Raw genomic sequence first — 19,638 nt, forward strand, 5'->3', positions numbered from 1 at the left:
AACTTGTTATTGGTGACAGACCTATGAATTTTTTTCATATGAGGTCGTAGATTTTTTCAGTTGACTTTGCTATATACTCACATGGGTCGTCGGAATTTTTACACTATAATAGTTATAAAGTAAACTATTTTCACAGAGGATGGTCGACTTCATACACAAGGATAGATCCGCCCATGCTTATTACACACTTTATTAAAGATTTAAGTGTCATTTTGGTACCTGTATTTTGTTCAATTACACAACTTTAGTACTGTTTTTGATTTTTTTGCAAATGACTACTTCATGTTTCAAAAACGTGCCATTTTAGTACTTTTTTTAACCCCCGTCTATTTTATCTGTTAAGCTCAAGGGTACATTGGTAATTTTCTTTATTTTATTTGTTTTAGCTTTTTCTTTAAACAAAATACCTTATAATTAAAAAAAATATACACAAAATAAATCAAAACCCACTAATTCACTATCATATCTCCCTCCTCGCCATACAACTAGGTCTCCATCTCTCTCTCCTCACCATACCATAGATAATAGGTGAGTGATTAAAGGAAAAGAAAAAATAAATAAAATTACCAATTTACCCTTAGATTAACGGACAAAAATAGACGGAGTTAAAAAAATGTACTATAATGGCATGTTTTTGAAACGTGAAGTAGTCATTTGCAAAAAAATAAAAAATAATACTAAAGTTGCGTAATTGAACAAACCACGTGTACTAAAACGACACTTAAATCTTTATTAAATTTATCAATCTAAAACATACAAGGATATTACAGTAAATTTGACTCATTGTAGAATTAAAAAAAAAAAAAGCCATCTAATATAGTGTTTGGTTGCCATTAGTTTAATATATTTTTTTTTTTTCATTTTAAAAAAGGTTATAATGATGGTTAAGTCGTCTTCAAATCACACATTTCTATAAACAAAAAGATCAGAATGTGTTTAAAGTGATAACCTCGAAACCTATATCTCAACAACACAAACCTTTCCCTTTGTCTTTGTTAGATCCAAACAAAGTAGAGAGAAACCTCATCATCACATATGAAACTGAATGTCAATATGCTATACCTCGTGTCATACTTTTTTATTTTTTTTTCCATGTATGAGATAAACAAAAAAACGAAATATAGTAAAAGCTTAATCAAACTTTTATCTATTAAAATTTATAAATCATCTCATTAAGCAACAAAAAGAAAGGTTTTAAAAATAATAAAAAGCACTTGTTTTAGAAAGAACTTGGCCTCCAAGTTACCCTGTCCTTTGAATTAGTACCAATACCATTGACGACGACTTTTGGTTTAACGAACGAATAAAAAACAAAATCCTTTACGCGTTTTCTAGGAACCTTCCACGAAACAACATTAATCCTTAAATCACAATCAATCTAGTCACCATTTCACACATTTTAAATTGTCTTTTTATCCACTTTTAGAACTCACAAGTTAGCCATGCTTAATTACATTGAATGTATTTTTATCAAAGTGTACCTACAAATTATTTCAGAATTAAATATGCATGATAAAGACATGTTACTCGTTTTGTACCTTTCAACATTTACGCGGTTGTTACTTTAAGCAGTTCCTAAATATTATTAACGGCATAGATTATGAGAATTGATTATTTATTAAGTTTAAAAATTAATTAACAATTAAGAGGAGAACTTGAATATATTGTTCCGAAACTGCGAAACACAAACTGACCGTTTGGTTTTATGTTTTTGTAAGACCGAACTATCGGTTCGGTTTTGGTTTTGCATGTAATGAAAACCGGAAAAACCGAACCAAATTCCTAATTTTTTTTATATTTTATTTTATGTAATTTATAAAAAAATTAATAAATATGTAATTCAAATATTTTTGGTCGAATGCAACACGTTTTGGAACAACACGCATGGGATTTTTGATCCACTGTGTCTAACTAACGAAACTTTTACTATCTCTATTTGTGAAACGACAATTTCATTAAAAAAAGCACTAGCAAGAAGTTAGTTATAGTTACCGTGCGCGGTTTGCTAGTTTAATCAGTAGCCTGATTGTTCATTAATTAACACTTAGTTTAAAAAAATAAACAGGAGAATTTGAAAATAGTAAGTTAGTTATGGTGTTGATTAAGTACAACAACCACACACACACACACACTCAGCACATGTTGCTTCCTATGAGCTTCCTATTAATTAAAGAAATATTCATGTATATATAAGTTTGTAGTTGGGCAGTTGATAGTTATCAGCGTCTTTCTAAGATTTCAAAATTAGTTATATTATTATAGTAATTTATTTGAGTGTATAATATAATGGTGGTACACAAGAGATCATTTTGTGAGGAGGAAGAGAGTAATCAGGAAACAAAAAGAAGGATTACATCTTCAAAGTGAGTTATTATTATTATTATTAAGTTGATATGAACTCTTTTGAGTTTTACACATTTTTGAAAGTGGGATTTTGATTTCTTTGCAGTTTTACTGAAAGCTTGTTACTCGGATTAATCTCATCGCAAGATGTACTTGCTTCGGTGTTGGAACCATTAGTCCGAAGATGTGTAAGTCTATTAATTGTGTGCTTGAATCGGTGGTTATGTGATTATTTGAGTTTTGAGATTTTGTTATCATTTGTTTAATTATTAAAGTTGACATGTTGTCTTCTTTCAGGTGCAACAAGAGGTTCAATGTTCCTTTCAAAGATTCTTTTCTACATTACCCAGGTTAGATCTCTAGCTACAACTCTTACGAGTCGAGGTTTTTAAACAACTCTATCGATCTCTGTCACATGTACATGTCTGTGCCTGTCATTTAGTCGAATTATATCTAGTCATGATTTGTTTCACAAAACTTATTAATTTTCTATATAAATAATGAATGTATTACATATGATGATTACAAATGCTATATTGCTGGATTACTAATATATTTCATTTCCAATTTTTGCAATTATGTTATCGTCACAGATCTTCTATCAACGCACTCGAGCCATGTAAAAAGAAGACATCGTTACAGCTTCGTTTTCAAACGAAACTACCCACCACATTCTTCACCAACACTCAAATACAATCCGAGAACAACACTCCTTTGAAGCTAGTATTATTTGACATCAATACAAATAAAATCGTATCAACCGGGCCCTTTTCGTCGTTGAAAGTATGCATTGTTGCTCTTGATGGTGATTTTTGTGCGGATGACGAACAAGATTGGGCCGAGAATGATTTTGATAACAAAGTCATACGTGCAAGGGACGGTAGAAGACCGTTGATCACTGGTGATTTGGTGGTTAGTCTTGAAAATGGTGTCGCGGATATAGGTGACTTGTGTTTTACTGATAATTCTAGTTGGAGGAGGAGTAGTAAGTTTATGATTGGTGCAAAAGTTAAGGAGGGTAGTTGTGTTGGCGCAAGGATTCGAGAAGCGAAAACTCAACCGTTCAAAGTCAAAGATCACCGAGGAGAATGTAACAATACTCTTTTTTTATCCCTCTTGTTAATACCATAAAAAACCAACATACATGATTTGTTTCAACAAATAAATAAATAAATATTAAGTACCATAATTAACCATTGTTTTCTTGATTCAGCATACAAGAAACACCATCCTCCATCTTTGGATGACGAAATTTGGCGTTTGGAAAAGATAGCAAAAGATGGTGTTTTTCATAAACGATTGGCGTCTCACCGCATATTCACTGTCAAGGACCTTCTGCAAATGTATGCTACCAACGAGCCCGTTCTGCGCAAGGTACCAACAACAATTATAATAATATTAGTTAGTTAACTATTTTAAAATTGTTAATTTTTTTTATGTTATTCACTCGGATTTTGTGTTGTATGAATGATTATAGTTACTCGGCGGACCATCTAACAAGACATGGGAGACGATGATCAAGCATGCCAAAGATTGTGTTTTAGATGACAAGTTGTACATGTACAAATGTGGCGTAGATGGAATTATGGTTTTGCTTGATTCTGTTTTGACGGTCGTTGGTGTAACGTTTGATGGCCAAAGTCATATACCTCTCTCCGCGCTTGAGAAGGTATGCTTTTTGATTATATGTTTTAGGTGTGTTAATGAGCCGAGTCGAGTTGACCTGGAGCTCTCATTTAACTTAAGAGAGTCTGAGCTTGAACTCAGTTTCGTATTGAGCTCTGTTTATAGCCTGAGTTCGGCTCGTGAATAATTTTTTAAGCTTGGACTCGGATCGTTTATATTAATTGGTTGTTATCTATTTTTTTTATCACGACTATAAATAATAATAATAATAATAATAATAATAATAATAATAATAATAATAAATTTGTATACTATATAAAAAATACCGTATTTTTATAATTAAGAGGCCTGTTTAGGTTCGAGAGCCTAGTTGAGCTCACTATATGAAGCTCGGGCTCATATGTCTAAAGATCAAGCTCGACTCATGAATCATATTTTAAGCTTGAGCTCGGATATTTTGTATTCCCCACTTATTTAATTATTTTATTTATGTGTATATATGAATATATTTTATATGTATTATATCTATTTATATGACATACTATATTATTTAGTTATTTTATCATAATTAAATATCAATAAAAATAATAATAATAATAATAATTGGTATATTAGATAAAAATTATTATATTTGCATAAATAAGAGGCTCGTTTAGGTCATTAGCCTAATCAAGCTCACCATACAACGTTCGGGCTTAATTCAAGCATTTAATACACCGATCTGGACTCGAGAGTAGCTCACGAGCAGCTCAGCTTGTTTACCCTCCTATATGTTTCACATCATTTTAAGAAAGCTACAAGGTCGACTTTCATTTCAGTTTTCTATGACATTAACCAATGTTATGTTCATTTGCAGCCTGTGGTGGAAGCGTTAAAGCAGCAAGTTCACAAAACCTTTGCAGGGATGGTACCAATAGATGCACCATCTGTTTTCGGAGCACCTGTGATGATGCCTAACCAACATCATTACCATCTTAAATCTTCAACTTTAGGTATGCATCATCTTTCCCGGTTTACATTTTAATCCAATACGCGTTTGCTATATTGGTGTCGGTTTTAATGAGACTTTACGCTAAACAGATGAAGTTGAAATGCAAGTTTATGATGGCATGCAAGTTCAAGATCCTTGTAACATGGGATATTTTTCTTCTGCTTTAAGGAACAGTTTTATAATCAAAGAATACAATAATAATCTTCAAAATGTAACAAATGATATTAATTCTCAAATTCTATGGCAAGGAAATGAACTGTTCATTGATCCAAGTAACCAACAAATAGATGTTGGGATTTGTTTTTCAAGAAACGGGTCACCGAGGGCTAGGTGGTGCAAGATTCGCGCTGCACTAAAATGGGGTTCGGTTAGGCGAGGCGTGGCTGCAAAAAAGATAGCCGAGGTGGATTCGTATATTGATTTTTTGGTTTAGATTTGGTGGTTGGTTGTAATAATATTGTTATGTGGCTGGATCTGTGAGTCTGCGATCGCCACGGCTTGATCAGTTGGTCTTCTCTTGTATCATGGTTGATGTAAATATTTTACATGGTGTTAAGGGTTGTATGCTTCTTAATTCTTATAAGAATTTGGTCAAAATATTCATTAAACCATTAGTTTGTATATCTTTATTATACACATAATCAATGTGCAATCTCATTCTAATTACATCTCTAACTACACTTGTTGGAAAGTACATAAAGAAACAAAACTGTGTTTCCGGGAGGGCAGAACGGTAATTTTGTAAGGGAATACTTGATATCAGAAAAGAATTCAACAGAACCAGCATTACAAAGCACATGATAACTAGTATTGTAGCACACATTACCATCCCCCCTTTTTCCTGACTTCGCTCCGCCTGCAAATTTCATTTCAGTGAGCGATATAAAATTCTTAGTAACTAATGCAGTAAATATAATTATAAACCTTTTGTAGCTGTTTGAGGCCTTCACACCATTCTGAATATTGCAACAATAGTTCCCTGATCTTTTTCAAATAAGTGCAATCTAGTTATATGAAAACAGTTGACCACAAAAGGTCAACGCAGCAGACGGATTTCTGACCTGATCAATCACAAGGACGAAAGAATGACCAGCTCGTTCAATGATTCTACAACCTTCAAAGAATGACCAGATTAGCATATACACAAACACGAATACAACTTAGTATTAACCAACCAAGGGGTGTGAACGAGCCTAGCCACGCCCGAGCTCGGCTCATTTTTGTTATTTATCACTTAACTAGTTATTTTATTAATATAACTTATATATACTTTATATATTTTTATTATTAGAATTTTACTTACGACATGATATATATATTACTTAGTTATGTTTATCATATTATAATATACAGTACTAATTATTATGCAAATTTACATTTAATATATTAAACTAAACTTACATATATAAAAGGCTCGTTTAGACTCGCAAGCTTAGTCAAAATAAAAATGTGAGGCTCATGCTCATTTATTAAATAAGCTCCAACATAGGCACGAGTTTGGGCTTGAATTCGTTTAAGCTCATTTATGTTTGTATGCTTATAGGCCATTTCCAATATAATATAGAGGAATGAAAATTATGAAAAAAAAAATATATCCCAACTCCTAGTCTCCTTCTTCATTAATTTGTTGAAGTCTGACCCGCTCAAAATGGTAACACTGGACTACGGAGACATAATGGTCTAATCACAAAATCACAAATGATATGAGTGGATAAATGGTCTATGAACATCTAATACAAATCTATACTATATACTAAATAAATGTTTTATCATGCCACATGTCATTCTTTTATTAATTATTATTCTTTCTTCTCGCCTCTCTCTCCTATTAGTTATATATACTTTTTAAAGTTTTTTTATATATTTTTTGTTTAATAATTTCTATAATTGCTTTTACAAAACGTATTTTATATATTTTTAAAAAATGTTAGATTTATTTATAAACATTTTTATAAACTGAACATTTTCATTATTAAACGGGTTCATTGTTAAAAACACGTGGATCTTTAATTGAACCTGATCCGCCTTCTCTTCACCTGTAACCGTAATATCTTTCTTTCTATCCATATTTTGTCGATCAAAACCTTATTGATTCTCCTTAACTGTACATTCTTCAACTAATCGAACATTTTCTTCTATTGATGGTTGGTTCGTATTGTTTCGATTGTACCGTTTATGTTCTCATAATACTATTTTACTTTTGTTGCTACTGTATTATCTAATGTTGTATTGAAAGAAGTATTTAGACATTTATGATTTATTTTTAATGTATTACTTCACTTTATTTATCAAGAGTTATCACTTACAAAATTTAAGTTGTCCAGCCCGTGTAAGACACGGGTACATAACCTAGTGATAAATATATGTAAATATACTGCGTCTGGAAAGCTATAAATGAGGTAATTTTAAGGCGGTAAACTTAAATAGCATGATAGGAGAAATAAAGACGTTAAGCTATATATGGGTGTAGAATAGGTCACGAAATCTAAGCTTAAATTAGGAAAGCTGGGTAGATTTTAACTCTGTAATGCTGTAAGGGTTCGAATAGGCGGCTAGCAACTTGTTAGTATTAGATTGTTGGTTTATTTTTAATTGATTAATCGTTCAAAAAAATGTAAATAATGTCTCACATTCTTAAATCCTAGGTCTGAATCAAATACAAATGAAATTAATGTGTTAATTGTGAGAATCAAGTAGAGTAAATATGATGCAATCGTGACGCAATCAAATGGCCAAAATACAAGTAATCAAAGAGTTCTCTCCAAATAGGCAGAGATTATTATTTCAAAGTAAAAACCAAAAACTGGTTGTCCAAATCTCGTCCATGCCAATAAAAGAAACAAAGTCTCCCAAAATAGGAAAATGCAACCAACTAGAATCTTTCAAAAAAATAACAAAATAAACCAAAATTTAAATTAAAATTAACTCCAAAATCATCGGGCCTTTAGTTCCTTTCCTTTCCTATGCAACTCTTCCGCAACGCCTCTGATAGCTCTGGATAATGGGCTTCGGGTCGGGCTCCAAGTTCGGATTCGGGTTGGCTTCAGTGGATGCTCCTGCATCAAATTATATATACAAGTAGAGTAATTATGTAATTACAGTAATTACAGATTTATGTAATTACAGTAATTACATAAATACTCTGTGATGTAATTACATAATTACTCTACTTGATTTACATCATAGAGTAATTACATAATAACTCTATGATGTAATTATATAATTATTCTACTTGTATATATAATTAATCTACTTGATTCTCACAATTAGCAGGTTAATTTCATTTGTACGTTAACTTTCCCCTTAAATCCTTAAAGCATGCAGTGTTGTAAAAATCGGCCTAGGCGGCCGATTAATCGACGCCTAGGCGCTATGCAGACCGCAAGTGCCTCGATTTTGGCTAATAGGAGGCTCTAGGCGCCCGTCGGTCAAAATCAGTCCTAGTCGGATAAAGGTCCAAATCGCCCAACTCAACGTCGGTCAAAATCGGTCCTAGTCGAATTAAATCAATCCAAATCACCCAACTCGGCCCAATATGTCCAGAAGTTTTTCAGTGAAATGCGACCCAACAAAATCGACTCAAATACACTTTTTAACCTTGAGGACTAGGCTGGTGTTATGCATACCCTCCACACCACACATTTTCAATTGGATGGTGTTATGCATACCCTCCACGGCTCCACATACATCACACATTTTTAATTGGATTATGTCACGCTGTTTCGTGATTTAGATTCTCAATCTCATTAGGCACCCGGCTTTATCTATTAAGACCTTTTCTTCTATAATACGTAGTAGGACACTAGTATTATTCATGCTTATATTATCAATCTTTGTATGATTGTACTGCTAACAAAATCTTCAACAATTATATAAACCTTGATATAACTCTATACAAAGTGATCATCAATGTCTCAGGTTGATCGGTTGAGTTCTTTGGACTCTTGTATGAATATATCTATCATGACCCAATATTAATCGTAAACTACTTTAGAGCAAATTTATTCACTATACAAGTAGCTAGAGCATAAACTTCCTGATTTATGAAGTAAATTTAATGTATTACCACCATCAAAATATTTGTTTAAAATTTAAACAAATTAATGAACAGAAAATAAAATTAAAAATATTATGTAAATAAGTAAATCTGATCCCAAAGGGTTTTGGGTTTGGTCTCAAGTTCGAATCCAATCCTAAATGGGTTTTACCATAGTGGGCCTTTGGGCGACCGGTTTTCCCCGAAACAGAAAATGGTGGGCTTGGCCATCGAACGCTGTTTGTGATTACGGGCCTACGAGGCCATTGAGATACCCCGGGTAACGAGGCTTTATTAGTTGATCGTTTAAAAAAACCTGTAAATCAGTCAAAGGGACATACAACCTTTTCCTAACATTGGTCAGGTTATGGGCTAAAGTTGGCAGATTGAAAATAGTAACTTACAGAACCCCAACAATGCAAATATAATTATTTGTCTGAATACAATTAAAATCACGCAAGCCATTCATGAAACACTTCAAATCATGCAAGAACACATTTCATGTAACCCGTTTAATTAAACGGGCCAACAGGTTGTAAATAGTTGCAACTCTTACGTGCACATATAGGCTATAGCTAACAACAAAAGTTATAAAAAACTGTTTACATATACAAACCCGACTAGGCCCGAATGCCTGATTCTTAAAAAAAAAACAATAACTTAAGTATGATGAAACAGAATTAATGTTTATTTCTATACCTGTTATTAATGTCATAAGCACTATAAACAACTTGTATTCTGGGCTCTTCCGCTTCCTGTGCAACACGCTCTTATCTATATTGTTCACATATCCGAGCACGGCCCGGATTTAAAAGAGAATCCGACATCACCCATCCCTGCACAAAGTGTCAGCCAAATGTTATGATCAATGTTGTTAAAAGCCACAAACATGCCTCACATTTTTGTAACTAAATGTGGTTAACAAGCCAAGCTTGAGATGTAGATATAGAGATGAGATTAGGCGAGTCCAGGGCCCAGGCTCGGCTCGTTTACACCCTTAATATTACTAAAAACAATAAAATGTAGAATAGCAAAAACCAACTAGAATCAGTTGACGAATGAGAGGGTCGTCGTCACAAATTTTAAAAATTATACATCCCTTTCCTCCCCTATATATTAACAGGTTTGCTACTGTTTACTTGACCAAAAACTTGATTTGATTTAATAACAGAAACAGGTCTTAAATTGACCCAGGCCAAAAAATCCCCGGTTAACCGGACACTATTCAAATTCACTAAAACCTGTTCTTCCGTGACCAAAAACCAAACCGTTCATAACTAAAATTGACGAGCAACAAAACATCAGTCATAGGTTCGGTTTTGGGGACCAGGCCTGTATCACCCCAACTTTTATATGCAAAAATAACAGTTAAGAAAGTTATCAGAATAAAAGAGGAAAAGATAACTAAATTTAACTCTTACCTGTTCTTTAGCTTTGCTCTTGAAAGGTTCATATAAAGCAGACACCATGCTATATGATTCTGTCACATGAGCTTGAAGATCTGCAGATGTTGGCAGCAAAGTTGATCGATCACCGCTTGTATATTCATTTGACACCTGGATGTGTTTTGATGATTTAAGAATGTAGAGAAGCACATGCGCCTGAATTGCATAGGAGTTTAACTTAGAATCAGTTTATTCTTAAAAATACAAAATAAACCGAGTATCCATAATCCAACATGACTTCTTTACTCACATGGAAAGCTGCTTTCAATATATCATCCGATTTTGCTTTATCCTTTAGCACCGCGTATATATTCCCTTTTAAAGGATTATAGGACACTACATATCTCTCTTTCTGCCAATAAAAATAAAAAAGAATAGAACAAATAGCCACTGAGGTTCATGTACAGTGTTTAGAAAGCATCAACCATCAACATTACTAACTGAAAAAGAAATGGGTACCTCAAAGACGGGCCCCACGTCATAAAACGAGTTTGCATCTTGAAATGCATCCTTAAATCTTGAACCTGAAACTCAGTGTTAAAACACATCACCCATGAAATAACACAAGAACAAACACTAGGCCTGTAAACGAACCAAACGTTCGGTGAACTTTGCATATATAATAAAGAAACGAACATGAACAAAAAAATGTTCATTTAGTTAAACAAATGGACATGAACATATAGACCCTTCGTTCATTTATGTTTGTTTATGTTATTTGTTTAAATTCTTTATGCCCGTTCTTTCAAAATCGTTTACATACTCATTTACAGGATTAAGGCCTTTTACTAGTCTGGTTTTAATAACTTTTTATGTTCAACATATCGTTGTTCACATTTACTTTTAATTGGTTTAGCTCAGCTATGTCCGTTCATCTACGTTCAATTATGTCTGTGAACTGTTTGTTTATACTGTTAATTAATGAACAAACATAAGAGTATGTGTGAACACGTTCAATTTCTTAACAAACAAACAAGAGCAAGAAACCCCGTCCATTTTACTGTCCGTGTTTGATCATTTGTCCGTTAATTTTACATGCTCAGTTTGTGTTCATTCTGTTCGCCTTCAGGCCTAACGACATAAATCACAAACAGTTAATAAAAATATATACCAAGAACAACAGGCCCATCTTTGCACCATGGGAAATTGAATACTGTTTCCATCATGTTTCCTTCCTGTAAAGTGGGGACGCTCCCTGAAACATGAACAAAATTATCAGATAACATACTTGAGAGTTTTGTCTGGGTTACAAACAGCATTGAGTTAGTTGGTAAATATACGTTTATTTAAGAATCAAACAGATAAGAGCATTTGTGAAAGAGCAAAATATTACTAGTAAACAAATATTAAACATATGTTCAACATACTAACCTGTCTTAAGAAACGATTCAACTGCCACAGTGAACCTTGCGCGGTTCAGTGTACGCAATACCACAGATTTGACCTGGTCAAGTGAAAAGGTAATGAGATTAATGCCAGAAAAAAGGTTAAATGAAAGAAAATAAAGAGAGTTACCAGCTTAGAACGACTTTACCTCACGATAAGAGCTGAAAAGGTATCCACAAGAGAGTAGAGCAAATGTGGTGAACAAAGAAGGATTTCTTTTAGCTATGATGATGCTCAATCCTGTTCCCAACTAGAGACATACAAAGAATGCACTCAATTCAAAGATAATATAGTCTTGAGGCATGCATATCAATCATGCATATCAGAATGATTTTGTTAGAATTTTGAAAGCTCAAGTTACATAGATCATACCAGGTCTGCCACATTGCCAACACATTCTCCTTTAGCAGTAACATCACCTATGTTTTCACCCATTGCAAAGGCTTTGTATATTGGGGTACGGGTCGATGTTGATGTAACAGCAGCAACATTCTACAATCAAAACAAAATCATTTTAAAACATGATAGTTAGTTTCAGAATAAAGGCATGAATGACTTCATAAATTGAGACAAACCTTTGCAACATTTGCAGCGCAGGCAAGAGGCAGAAAGAGGTGTGGTGCAGCTGCAGTTGCCAACTCTACACCAGCACCCAACTCCATCAGAAGGTCACCAGATAATCGAAGCTAAAGAAAATATAAAATAACCAGATTTGTGATATTTTTGAAATTAAAAAACACAGATCATGGAGATAACCCTTCAAACAGAAAAATCACCTGCTTTAAATCATAATCAAATTTCTTTCCTTGTCGGGAAAAAAGCATTTTGCCAATGCGCCCAGAACCATCCTGCATATCAAGCATATAAAAACCTCTTAGTATATATGCAGCAGTATTTGTTTATCGGTTTATACTCTTATCTTTTTTAGAATATCCTAACTTTTACCATCAAATGAACACAAAAAATAATCGGAACTAGCATGTTCAGCATATGAAATTGCAACACAATTCAGTGGGATCATCAAGATGGAACCTTAGCACACAATCATCAAAAAAGAGGAAAGATTTGGAGCTGCATAAGCCTGTAAACAAACCGAACGTTCAATGAACCGTTCGTGAACTGTTCAGAAGGGATATTCGTTCAAGTTTGCTGATTTAATAAATGAAAAATCATGAAAAAAAAAGGTTTGAAAATTATTTGTTTATGTTCATTTATTCCTGTGAACATTCATTCATTTAAATTTGTTTATGTTCATTTGTTTACCTTTATTTATTCTCATTCGTTAACATTTCTTAATATATCCATTTAAATTATTTTAGGCCCATTACAATTTAGTTTAGTTTTAATAACTTTTTAGGCCATAACTGGTTACAGCTCAGTTATGTTCATCCATTACATTCATGAACAGTTTGTTTATACTGTTAACGAACGAATGGACACAAACAAACACGAACACGATCATTTTTAGGGGTGGCAAAACAAACCCAAATTGGTTGTTTTGGGTCAATATGGATAAGTTTTAAAATTGGAATGGGTTAGGATGGATCAAAAGAATTTTCCAAGGAGGTCAAGATGGGTTGGGGAAATGCTAGTGACTTTTGGTTATGGGTTAGAATGGGTTTGTTTATGGGTTAGGATGGACTAAAACAGGCTCAATCCAATTTTATTTTAAACAAAGCCCACAAAACCGAATAGAAACCGAGAAATCAAAACCAAAATCATTGAAACCGAACATATACCGAAACCGACCGAAATGAAAAAAAAAAAACCGAACCGAAAAAAAACCCCAAAAAAATCGAACCTGAGCCGATACAAAACCAAGTTTTTTTTTTTGAACGAGGATGAAGGAGGAAATATTTTAGTTATTTACATTTTGCGTTTTTGATTTATATTTTGAGTTGTTAATTTTTTTATTAATTTAATTGAATTTTCTTTTGAGGGGTTTTTGAAACCCTTTGTATTTTAACCTTCACTTGGGTCAAGATGGGTTATCTTTACCCATTTTGACCCATACCCATCCTAACCCTATATTTTAAAAATCCATCCTGACCCCATACCCATCCTGACCCATACCCATTCTAGCCCATCACCCAAATCCAACCCAACCCACTCACATTGCCACCTCTAATCATTTTCTTAACAAGTGAACACAAACAATAAAACTCCATTCACTAAATAGTTCTTGTTAGATTGTTTGTTTGGTTAAACTTAAATGAGCGAACCCGAACATGCTCTGTTTGTTTACAGGCCTAGTGTGGCAAGTGAAGTTAACCTTACAAGGAGCAACAAGTAGTACATTAAGGATACAAAACTTGACCACTAAAAGTAGTATCATTTCATATAATGCTGTGTTAAGTAGTAAGAAGGCAACTTTCATTTTAATGGCCTTCATAAAGATTTCAAGCCTCAGTTTATAGATTGACAAAAACCAAGACATATCAACTGTCATCCACCATTACCTTGATAATCCAATTGATAGCAACAGCACCAGGCATAGATTGGCTTTTAGCAACACCAACAGAATGTAGAAGTGCTTGTGTGGTAAAGACACCCATTGCTCCACCAAAGAAATGCTATATTAATCATACATACACAAATGTCAAGGGATCATCATGAGTGCATAACACCAAATTACATGGTGTCACATAAGATTATTCATCCTTATGATCCAATTAGTGTACCTTTAAAGCTCTCCATGTCATGTAGGGAACGTATGAAGGGCTAACACTGTCGGGAAATCCTTCTGGAACCACATAGGATCGTATAAAATCCATCAACTCCTGCAATGCACAGTGTCAATGGTTCACGATAACCAGACAACACTGATATTTGTGTATACACGCATGAACATTTTATAAATTACTTTATACAAGGGGCTTGTTTTATGCATTTATCTTCTTGTCATCTACTACCAGTATGTTATATCCTAAGTCCTAACTAGTTATTAGTTAGTCCGTTCCACAGAAAATCCTAACTTTCTGCTCTTTATATTTATTAATATATCTAGGCGTAAGACACTCAGATTAACATGTAATTTCTCCTCACTTTAGCTCCTCTGTGCTAAAAGAAGTATAACATGCTACACATAAAACCTAAATTAGCCTAATCTTTCAAAAATTTCAATATATTTAACTCTCCAATCATCAACAATTGCTACTGTGGTTCCTTACTGTAAGCAAATGTACCTGTATCTCTCCCTTCTCAAATTCATACTCACTCTAACGATAACAGATATATGTCTATTTTAGTCACACAATTTCACTATACAAATGAATATTTCAAGTTATTAAGCAATTAGCAGGCAAATCAATCTAACCACAAATTCAACAGTAAATACTAGTGCATTGAAGACAAAACAAAACACACAACTCTCTCTAAAGAGAGAAAGAGAGAAGGAAAAACCAACATCCGCAGGAGCTCGGCGAGACTGCAAACAAAGTATAACATTCTATACATTAAAGCTAAATGAACCTAATATTTCATAACTATTATGGTTAATGGTTATGGACCGATATCTTCCATTTCTCAAATTTGTGTTCACTGTGACACAATAACAGAACCATGTCTATTTTGCTAGCACAATTTCACTACACAAATAAACATTCAAAGTAATCAATCAATTAACTGGCAAATAACATCAATCTAAACACAAATTCAATGCATTGAAGATAAAACCTACATCTGCAGAAACTCGGCGAGACTGAAAAGAAGTATAACATTCTATACATAGAAGCTAAATTAACCTAATCATTCATAACTTTCCTGTCATTAACAACTGTTTCTGTGGTTAACGGTTACGGACAGATATCTCTCCTTTCTCAAATTTGTGTTTACTGTGACACAGTTAGAGAAATATGTCTATTTTACTCGCACAATTTCACTATACAAACGAACATTTCACGTTATCAAGCAAATTAACCTTCAAATAACATCAATCTAACCACAAACTCAACAGTAAACACTAGTGCATTGAATACAAAGCCTACATCTGCAGGAACTCAGTGAGACTGCAAACTAACAGCACAAATCAAATTCATATTCACTAGAAACAATAGCAGAAATAAGCCTATTTTAGTTGCACAATTTCACTACAAAAAAAAAAAAAAAAAAAAAAACATTTCAAGTCATCAAGCATTTAAACCGTCTAATAACATCAATCAAACAAAAATTCAACACAAAACACTAATGCATTGAACATAAAACCTACATCCGCAGTAGCTCAGCGAGACTGCAAACTAACAGCATGAATCGAATTCATATTCACTATAAAACAATAACAGAAATAGGTCTATTTGACTTGCACAATTTCAGTATACAAATAAACATTTCAAGTAATCAATCAATTAACCGTTGAAGAATAATAAACCTACATCGGCAGGAGCTCTGCGAGACTGCAAGCTAACAGCACGAATCGAATTGGAGCTCTTCCTGAAGTTAGTCTTACTCCCATCGTTTTGCGCCACGTACTTAAACCTCCGTCCGTCAATTTCCTCATAACAGATCAACCTCAAGCTGGCATCAACAAACTGCTCTTCAATTAGTCCATAGCTCTGTGACCTAGTTTCTTCCGATAGCGGAAGAACCGAGGGCGGACACGACGAGGCTAAATTGGCGGAGATTCTCAGAGTTTCACGGACGAGGAGGTGAGCGTCCGTGGTGGTGGTACGGCGGTCGAGTTTCATGGCGGTGGTTACAGTGTGTGTGTGTGTGTGTGTATGGGAGTGAAAGAAATGATCTTTGGAATTGACGATGGAGAAAATGGATACAGGTGGCTTTTGACAAGCGTACGGTCTTATAACTCTTTTCTTTTCTTTTCTTTACATCACACCACCACGACACGACAGAGGGTTACTTCCGTAATTCAAACAACGGTGCCACTCGACATGACCTTTTTTATTTACTCGTATTTTTTATATATAAATAACTACTAACTAGGAACATGACTGGAATCCGGTCGGTATGTGTTCAGTTTGTTACGCTAGTGGTTTATAATATATTAAAATTTATGAGGTTGTTTGTCTGACTTAACAGCTAATGAAATCCCTTGTTTGTGGCCTAGAGACAGAAATGTTTGATTCTTCGGGTATGGTCACTACCCGCTTTTACAATACCTAGTCATACCCGAAACCAGGTAATAGAAAAACACGAATGCACCTCTGCGAGCCGAAGACCGGTTGATTTGGGCCTTGGATGAACAATGAATTTCCGGTTAAAAGCTTAAAAGTTGGGATGAAGGTGGAGTCTGACATCTCCTTATTTGAGTGGAATAATTTGTGTCAAAGAAGATTGGGATATTAGTTTGGAGGATGAAAATGGAAAGAATCTCGTTTTAATTTCTTTGGCTAGGTTAAACGTTGTGGTGGAGTCGGTTTGGTGTCCGATATGTGGTGATGAGGTGGAAACGGCATAGCTCTTATTGGTGTTTTCCATACTCATGATGTTTTGGAATTGCATATACTAAGTGGGGGTGCGCAAGAAACCGGAAAAAACTGTCCGAAACCGAATCAAAAACCGACGGTTTGGTTTTATGTTTTTTGTAAAACTGAACTTGGGGTTCGGTTTTGGTTTTGCATGAAATATAAACCAAAAAAACAAACCGAAGCTTTTGGTTTTTTGGTTTGATTTTAGCTTAAAACCACACCACACACATCCCTAATACTAAAGGGTGGCAATTTAGACACGATACACGAATACACGACACGAATTTACACGACTTAAACAAGTATCATGTATGGCTTTAGCAGGCTTCGTGTACTAAACAGGTAGACACAGAGCCACCTATTAATTTTCGTGCTTAAACAAGTAAAATACTCGTTTACCTGTTAAGTACATGTTAATACATAATTTGATATTTATTAATAAAAATATATAATATTATGTTATATACCCTAAATTTTTATACACATAATTGAACATGACGCACATCATTCCAATCCAACATCAAGCAAATGGCACATAAACCCTTCTCCGATGCTCTCTCTCCGGATCTCCGGAATTCCGGTGGTTTCCCTTCACATCTCTGGTAGTCGCAGCCTTTCGATTCTCTAGTCTACTACTCCACATCTCCAATTCTCCTGCATTCTGGCCCCCTCGCAATTGCATGTTCGTGTTTCTAAAAAGCTCTTATCGTATATACCTAGTATTAACAAGTTCGGGTTTGGGATACATGCACACTATAAGTTTTCGTGTCATGTACCGGTATACATGTTTCGTGCTCGTGTCTTATAGTGTATAATTCTATTGCATATTTTACTAAACTAGTAATAATGAAAAATAATAGTAGATTGAGTTATTCATAATATATTATAAGTTTACTAGTTTGAGACCCGTGTGCTACACGGGTAGTTCTTGAAAATATAATATTTAATAAATAATCAGTATATAAGAAACAATAAACCTATTAAACGCTACTAATGCAGTCGTTGTACAATTGTCTTTAAAACAATTTTAAAGTAAGAGATAATTATAAATATCATATTTTTGAAAAGAAAAAGGAAGTAAATATTAAATAACAATTTTGAAGCATAAATTTTAAATATGGTAACTATCATTTTACAATTATAAATTTGTTGTAAAGGGTGAGATTTAATGTGAGAGTGACAAGTGACAAAACTTGTAGTTATTTATTAGAGAGTATAGATAATCAGTTTAATTGAGTTATACAAGAGAAAAAATGAATTGATTTTCGTTCTTTCTTTCCAATTTGACACTTTATTTTGGTTTCGTTTAATAACAAACATTAATGTCTAGTTGTCTACTATACTAGCATAGATGTGCTCAACAAAAGTCTTTATAGATATAAATTTATTAACTAAGTATTGATTGGTTTGGGCACAACTCAAATGACTCATCATATCATAATGAATATGTTTAACAAGAGTTGTTAATTGTCTTTCTCTAATTAATTTTGTTTGAAAGTTTCCGAATTAATAACGATTTTTTAAGTATTGAATTTCATCCATATAAAAATATCATAAACGTGCAAAAGCAAGTAAATAAACTAAATTTAATGTTGTTTCAATGATAAACACAACATCATATTGTAAGTTCTAAATAACTTATGTATATCATAAACCTGTTAATCTTCTATATTACTGCCTGTAAGGGGCTGTTTGTTTCACCTCTTAATGATACCATTCAGACATGAATATCTGAATCGCTCAGATTCAGACTGTTTGTTTCGTTTTAAAACTTCATCTGAATGAAAAAATAAACATCTGAATCGCTCAGACACATAAGAGTCTGAATGAGAACATAGACAACGACAACCCTAACCTAATACACGCCTCTTCTTCATTTGTTATCCCTCCCCACCCTCAACCTTTCAATCAGCCTACCTCCTTCCAGTTCGGTGTTGCTGCAGTGCTGCTTGCCAATAAGTCTTTCTCATCTACTATCCCTCCCAACCCTCAACCAGGTAATTGTTTTCTTCAATAGCAATTTGAGATTTTTATTTTTGAAATTGATGAATCATTCAATCCTTGTTCTCCATCTGCTAAGCATGTATAATGTTTGTGTGTTTGTATTTATAACATGAATTAATTAGATTTATAAGATTAGTCATAATTGTTAGAGATTAGGGTTTCAATTAAGGGTGTTCTTTGAGTTATTTTTTGGGTTTCGGGTTATTTGGAAAGTTATTCTAAATCTCGTAACGCAAAACACCACACTAGGATTAGCAGCAGGCCCCTAAGGCAAATCAGTAATGCCTTGTCCTGAACCTGCAAGAATAGGAAAACTAATTAAATAAATAAATAAAAATAACTAGTAATGAAATTTACTGATAATGCTATAAATTGATTGTAAAAGAA

At 33.7% G+C, this 19,638-nt stretch overlaps 2 protein-coding genes across 2 annotated transcripts; one reads left to right on the forward strand and one right to left on the reverse strand.

Annotated features, from left to right (window-relative positions):
* The first annotated feature begins 2,252 nt into the window (after window positions 1–2,252).
* LOC143591707 (calmodulin-binding protein 60 B-like) lies at window positions 2,253–5,530 on the forward strand. Its single transcript, XM_077071837.1, has 8 exons — window positions 2,253–2,363; window positions 2,450–2,531; window positions 2,641–2,693; window positions 2,937–3,433; window positions 3,557–3,717; window positions 3,821–4,012; window positions 4,826–4,961; window positions 5,050–5,530. Exons 1-8 carry the CDS (start codon window positions 2,287–2,289, stop codon window positions 5,391–5,393), a joined length of 1,542 nt encoding a protein of 513 aa, XP_076927952.1. The 5' UTR covers window positions 2,253–2,286; the 3' UTR covers window positions 5,394–5,530.
* Window positions 5,531–9,327: 3,797 nt separating this feature from the next.
* On the reverse strand, window positions 9,328–16,539 carry LOC143591708 (protein root UVB sensitive 6-like). Its single transcript, XM_077071838.1, has 13 exons — window positions 16,198–16,539; window positions 14,509–14,607; window positions 14,287–14,400; window positions 12,604–12,675; window positions 12,403–12,513; window positions 12,200–12,319; window positions 11,976–12,077; window positions 11,813–11,885; window positions 11,553–11,636; window positions 10,901–10,965; window positions 10,692–10,793; window positions 10,418–10,597; window positions 9,328–9,832 (listed from the first exon to the last, which is right to left on the reverse strand). The coding sequence occupies exons 1-13, from the start codon at window positions 16,507–16,509 to the stop codon at window positions 9,767–9,769; spliced, it is 1,500 nt and encodes a 499-aa protein (XP_076927953.1). The 5' UTR covers window positions 16,510–16,539; the 3' UTR covers window positions 9,328–9,766.
* Window positions 16,540–19,638: the final 3,099 nt, after the last annotated feature.

This window comes from Bidens hawaiensis, unplaced genomic scaffold (genome assembly GCF_021521415.1).
Source record: "Bidens hawaiensis isolate Kalapana, Puna unplaced genomic scaffold, B.hawaiensis_p1.1 tig00039988_1, whole genome shotgun sequence".
Taxonomy (NCBI): Eukaryota; Viridiplantae; Streptophyta; class Magnoliopsida; order Asterales; family Asteraceae; genus Bidens; species Bidens hawaiensis.

What these genes read in the sequence shown, in the direction of transcription:
- LOC143591708 (XM_077071838.1), bottom strand. Translation starts at nt 16,509, where the DNA reads ATGAAACTCGACCGCCGTACCACCACCACGGACGCTCACCTCCTCGTC. An exon ending in TTGATTATGATTTAAAGCAG is followed by an intron (nt 12,514 to 12,603) that starts GTGATTTTTCTG and finishes TATTTTCTTTAG; the next exon opens with CTTCGATTATCTGGTGACCT. An exon ending in AGATGGGCCTGTTGTTCTTG is followed by an intron (nt 10,966 to 11,552) that starts GTATATATTTTT and finishes ACTGAGTTTCAG; the next exon opens with GTTCAAGATTTAAGGATGCA.
- LOC143591707 (XM_077071837.1), top strand. Translation starts at nt 2,287, where the DNA reads ATGGTGGTACACAAGAGATCATTTTGTGAGGAGGAAGAGAGTAATCAG. An exon ending in AACCATTAGTCCGAAGATGT is followed by an intron (nt 2,532 to 2,640) that starts GTAAGTCTATTA and finishes GTCTTCTTTCAG; the next exon opens with GTGCAACAAGAGGTTCAATG. An exon ending in ACGAGCCCGTTCTGCGCAAG is followed by an intron (nt 3,718 to 3,820) that starts GTACCAACAACA and finishes GAATGATTATAG; the next exon opens with TTACTCGGCGGACCATCTAA.